At 40.9% G+C, this 5,901-nt stretch overlaps 1 protein-coding gene and 1 long non-coding RNA gene across 4 annotated transcripts in view; both read left to right on the top strand.

Annotated features, from left to right (window-relative positions):
• The first annotated feature begins 20 nt into the window (after positions 1-20).
• LOC104909853 lies at positions 21-4,663 on the top strand. Of its 2 annotated transcripts, none has more exons than XR_792634.3 (3): positions 21-210; positions 508-1,152; positions 2,136-4,663. It is a non-coding gene; the product is annotated as an uncharacterized LOC104909853 (long non-coding RNA). The 2 variants fall into 2 exon arrangements; XR_004158961.1 differs by having other exon boundaries at positions 31-210; positions 508-786; positions 2,136-4,659.
• Positions 4,664-5,230: 567 nt separating this feature from the next.
• AFG1L (AFG1 like ATPase) overlaps positions 5,231-5,901 on the top strand; it is a 63,532-nt gene continuing 62,861 nt past the window's right edge. Inside the window, exon 1 of one of the 2 annotated variants that reach the window (XM_019613069.2) lies at positions 5,231-5,811. In XM_019613069.2, the coding sequence (XP_019468614.1) occupies positions 5,712-5,811 (100 nt within the window). In that variant the 5' untranslated portion in view covers positions 5,231-5,711. The remainder of the gene's footprint in view (positions 5,812-5,901) is intronic. The other variant, XM_010707533.3, reaches the window with a different exon arrangement.

Below are 5,901 nucleotides of genomic sequence, written 5' to 3'. Positions count from 1 at the left end.
CGCCGCCGCCAGCGGATGCGCCCGCCGCCCGCGCGCAAGGCAGCCTGGGAGCTGTAGTCCGCAGCCTCAGCCCCGCTCGCGGCGCCCCGCGCGGCCGCCCGCCTTCCGAACTACAAGTCCCGGCGTGAGCGGGGCATGCGTGGCTAGGCGGCTGAGAGAGCTCGGGTCCTCGGGCCCGCCCGTGGCTGTGGGTTTTTAAATCAAAGGGAGGTTAGCGATTACGGCAAAAAAAATACTTTATTCTGAGCTGGAACTTCTCAGCAGCGAATCTTAGTACTGTGCGTAGGGATAGGGGATCCAGGATAAGTTACGTTAGCTAGGAGCATAGCTGGGGTGAAGCATTGTGTCTGGCCAGCAGTTCTGCCTCTCTGTGAAGGCTGTGAGGGAGTTCTGGAAGTGTTTGTAAATGTGTGGGCAACGTTAAGAAATGGGCAGTGGGCCTGTGCTTATATGCTGGTTTGAATTAGCAGATGACACCTCAGTAATGTATGCACAATTGTTTTTCAGGTGGCAAATGGAGAACTATAGAGGCACTCGACAGTTTTCATAATTATAGTATGAGAACAAGAAAGAATCCTTGTGACAGCATTGCCAGTAGGTGTGGACAAAGATGTCTGTACCAAGATGAAGGAAAACAATTCTGCCGTTGTCATTCCATAAGGCAAAATGTCAGCTGGGCGGCTTGGGTGGGCCATACCCACTGCCAGGGATGGACCAGAGGGACCTCAGCAAAGGTCCTGCCTTGAAAATGGAGTCTGGAGGATGGACAAGGCCGTAAGCAAAGTGGTAATGTCTGCAGTAGTCTTAAGGCTTTTAGCAATGGTAAATCCTTCAGTTTTCTCAAATGATATGCACTTAATAGCATTATAGCCAACTAGCTCAGATTTGATAGCTTACAAAGCTAAGAGTTTGTTAACATTTCATTTATAAAGGATAAGAAGGGAAATTTTTATTCCCAAAAAATAACTAAACTGGAAGTTAGGACCTCAAAGAAAAGTAAACGGGAGAAAAGAATGAGACAGAGAACTGTGGCCTTCTCTGCAAAGACATAAGGCTATTGCTGCTTCTGTACCTGACTCAAATACCCAAGTCAACCATTGGCAAAAGAAGTAGAAAGTTTGCCTTCTGCTTCCCCAAGGACTTCAGTGAATGGTAATTCTATCACCTCATTGCTAATGCTTCTAAATGACTCTTATCATCTTAGATTCGTCTTCCAGATTTTTGATTTAATATCTGCTAACAGTATTCCTGCAGTGAGAAAATGCATATTTCATTTTCCTTCATAATGAAAGTGTTATGGTACTCAACTACTAGCTAGGTAGAATGTAGGTTTTCTACAGACCTAGATAGGTCTGTAGAAAAACTAGTTATATTTTTTTTCTAAGAATTTGTATCTAGGCAATAGTCAAAATGGCAGGTTGCCCACAAATCACATTCAACAGACTCAAATTTCACATCCAGCCAGTTTGAATAACAGTTGTCTAGAATAAAAAAGTAATTAAGAAGCTCAAATGAATCCAAGTTACAAAAATAGCCCATCCACAGAATGAGAGTACTGTAGGTGTTTTGCTTGGTAACTTTTTTCTGAATTTCCTGCTCATCACTCCTCCAGTATAATTCTTGTCCTTACTAGTGCACCTTCCTTATTCTTATTGCTAATAGCTGCTAACTACTCACTTTATAATTATAAACAGAAATTAAGCTGACAGAATTTTACAATGTAACAGTGAAAGAAAGCCTTATTTGAATTATGTGAGTTATTAAACTGGTCTTGCAACTAAGGCAAGGAAATCTCATTCATTCTACTGAGATTATTCGTATACGCTTTTGCATACACTTTTGTTACACAACTTATGCAACCACATCTGACTGCAAACATGAAAATAAGACAGAGCACTGGATTATCTTAAGTATATATTAAGTAATATATTGCCTGACTGGTTTTATTATCCATTGAAGATAACAAAGAAGTGCCTAATATTGTGCGTTTGGGAAGATGGTGAGCATATGATGAATGATGAATATAATTTGTTCTTACACTGAGTAAATACTACAAACAGTGAGCCTTAAGTTGACTGTTTTTTTCTCACATGATATCATCCTAGTAACACTATTCTCTCTGCTTTTCCTAACAGAGATTACCTGTGCTGGGAGCCATACAGAGGCAAGCAAAAGGGAGTGAATGTTTTAGTGCCCATGTGTCAATACTATTGGTGAATATGGAGGCTACAGTCATTCAATGTCTCCCATCTCTGCTGTTGCTGTTTTTTCTCAGCTGGGAATCAGATCCTCTGTACTGGAAGACAAAGGGGAAGATGCCCTGCTTCAAAACTAGACCCTCCTTGCATATGTGAAAACACATATGCCACACTGGCTGGCTGATGCTGCAGAGAGAAGAGAATGAAGATGGGGAAAATTAGAGTCCTTTGAGTCTCCTTGTTTCCTTCCAACCCTGAGAGAATGTGTTTATTCTGAATTATGGATCACATTTTTTGTGAACCATGGAACTCTCGAGTTACACTGTTTGTAGTTCACTACTTGCTTGCTGCAGTGGTTCATCTCTCAGGATGGAAAAGGTGAACCATAAATTCAGAAAGAATGTTTTAATTCTATTTCTGATGTGAACTTTGGGCCAAATTTCAAATCTAGAGGGAGAGAGGTCAGCTGTGTTTGTAGGTCCAAAGATTATATGCAAGAAATCAAGCATTTAGACAAACAACCAAGAGATTAGGAATTCATGGATTTGTTGCCACACATTATTTATTCAGCTAAGATTTTCTTGCATAACTTCAAGTAGTGTTATGCATACTGGAATTTCCTGGCATGAACCCAGAAGCAAGTATTAATGTATGATTAATTCTTAAGTTTAGTATAGTGATACCTCTCAAGTAGTTACTTGTTTTTAAAAGAAAAAAAAAATTACATTACATTAACTGGGTAGGAAACTAAATCTCTCCATTACCCAGCGGGGGTTCCCCAGCCCTGTGACAAGCTCTCAAGCTCCAATACATTTTAGTCAACACAGGCATATTTTGTCAAAACTTCTGAAGAATGCTGACCTAGGACAAGCCATAGAAGAAAAACTGACATAAAACGTAGAGCTAATTGTGCAATGCTTTATGTGGAAAAATGACTTCCTGATGCCAGTGTTAGTAGGTGGTTTTTTCAAGTGTGGCGTTTAGAGATCTACATTTGGTTCTTCCAGATATAAATATTTTGCATATGAATATAACTTGTTATATCCATGTATATTAACTATTGTATTCAATGCCTCTTCTCTCTTTTTACCTGATATTTTTCAACACAGGTGATCCTCTTATATACTTTTAGATTTCTTATTGTTTAAAATGTCATCCACGAACTCACAGGTATTTACTCTGTGAACCCCTTGTTCTAGAGAAGCTGAGTAGTGCCCATGTAGCTGGAAAGTTGCACAATGAGCTTCTAACACACGGAGCTGAGAGAGCTGACTGAAATGCAAGCTGTAAACAGACAGATATGTAAAAATAGCTCTAAGTCCATAAGTTTGGGAACATTTTTGCAGCTTTAAGAATCTTTGATTTGGTAAGCAACATAAACTATCTATTGCGTATTTGATTATTCCTGAATAGATAAAGCTAAAATCAAGTTTACCTCAGAGCGTTCTGTCATAACTCTAGGGAAATGGCATTTGATACAAACTTGTGTTAATAAAAACAAACCACAAAATCCATTTTCCTAGAGTAGGGTGAATGACTTCTCTTATGTCAAAAGTACATATATGTATTGGAGCCAAACAGGTTTTCCATGACGGAAACATGCTGGAGACTTGAAGGCAGGTAGACCCTGCCCTCCTTCTGAAGGAACTCAGAGGAGGTTTGGAAAAGATCCAAAGGTCTTTAGACACAAACATCCTTGTGGGTTCAGTCGATTTTCCAGAGGAGTGAATTTTGTAACTCCAGAGGCTAGTGGGGGACTTCAGAGGGGTTTTATTATGCCCCTGTTTGTATTCCTATTTAAGACCACTTATTATTTCACTTAGCTTGCAAACTAATAATAGGGCTAAGTTAAGCAAGCATCAATTTAATTCCATTGTCTTTATAACTTTATTTCTCTGGAGGCATGAAAAGAGATGAAAACAGTGAATGAAGTGTAAACGAATGTCCTATAGAATGGATGTGTATCTGTTACAAGCATTAACCATGACGATCTACAGATTATCCAATTTTTGTTATTTTAGGTTAACAACAAAATGTGACTTTGCCAAATGCAGATTCAGTTCCCAGGGCGTTCAATACAGTAGCACGTATCATGGCATTTCAGAGTTTGCTGTGAAAAGAAGCACTGCAAAAAGTTTTTTCACTTAGGTAGAGAATATCAGAACAAACCCAAATGGGAAGTTTTTCTATACTGTCTTGCATAACAAGGTCAAGCAGAGAATCTGTTAAGACAAAAAAACAGTGACAATTTAGATAAATCAGATGTTTTTGCTGAAGATTATGCTGTCATTTTCTCCAATTATTCTTGACATTTCACCCAATCGTATTGTGATCTGAGTTAATAATGGAAGAAAAAAAACAGCTCTTGTTGCCTTGTTTATGCTTTGTTCTCAAGGAGATAAGCTGTTTATAAGGATATTTGTTATTTAAATCACTTTTACTGAAGTTGTTTGTTTCCTTGTTTGAGATTCTAAAAATATTGCAACAATTGCGATGCATCTTTGAAACGCCTATTCACTTCACTATGATTTGTACTGAAATTCATTCCTAAATGGGCACAGGTGTTGATAGCTAGAATGAGTCAAAACCAATAAGTGCTCAATAGAAGGCAGATGAAAGAAAATGCACTGAGAACAGCTCTTTTAAGATATGATAAATTGGCATTTTAGTTCACCGCTTAATTAGATATGTAGTAGTGAAGATGTGCCTGGTGCAACTGCATATTTCAAAACAGTTGACCATAGAATTACTGAATCATAGAATCATTAAGGTTGGAAAAGAATATTAAGATCATCTAGTCCAACTGTCAGCTCATCCCCACCATGCCCAGTAACATGTCTCTCAGTGCCACATTCCTTGGATGCCTCTAGGGACAGTGGCTCCAATGTGCTAGAAAATAACTTCAAACATCATTAATATTTTCAAGACCATAAATTTTATTTTTAAAACATTAGTAATACTGTTCAGTAGAATCTACTTTTGTAGATTATGTTTGCAATCAGTTCTACAGTGCCTTGATGTGATATTTTGCTCCCTTCTTACGTAAGAAGCCCTGTTGAATAGCGTTCTACGATAATGACTTGTTCACTTGCTCATGTTGCACAGAAAATTTAACTCTAGAATACGTTATAGGAATTCTGATATTGAAAAGCCAAAAATCAATTCAAGCATTTCTTTCATGCTTTTACTGTGAGCAACATTTGCTGAGTCCACATCCTGACACATGGGTGCATTTGTGACAAGAACAGAGAGGCAGCCAGCCAGGTCAACGGTTGGGTTATTGGCTCCTGACTGCCAGTGCCCTTTCATTGGAATCTACGCTTGTCTGTTTGTTTACTGCATTGTGCCTTTCTGTCAAGTTGTCTGGCAAACTGAAGCCGATGGCTGCAGCGCTGACACTCCTCGCCCAGCGCCGGGCTCCCCCGCAGCCGGTGCCAGTTCCAGCACCCTTACCCCTGGACTCCATTTCCCAGCTCGCCCCGCGCCCTCCGCCGTGGAGGCCGCGCCGAGAAGATGGCGGCGCCCGTGTCGCCCTTGGTTACTGCGCGCTGCCTGCTGCGGGCACCGGTGCCGCGTGCTGCCCGTCTGCTGCCGGCACGGGCCCTGCCGAGAGGTCAGTGCCGCCGATCCCGCGTCGTGCCCGAGGGAGAGCGAGCTCTGGAGCGCGATGCCTTGGAGGGGGGAGCCGGGCAGGCGCGGCGCC

This window comes from Meleagris gallopavo, chromosome 2, assembly GCF_000146605.3.
Source record: "Meleagris gallopavo isolate NT-WF06-2002-E0010 breed Aviagen turkey brand Nicholas breeding stock chromosome 2, Turkey_5.1, whole genome shotgun sequence".
NCBI classification, from domain to species: Eukaryota; Metazoa; Chordata; class Aves; order Galliformes; family Phasianidae; genus Meleagris; species Meleagris gallopavo.
The sequence above is the reverse complement of the archived record's forward strand: the minus strand, read 5'-3'. Positions and strand labels throughout refer to the sequence as shown.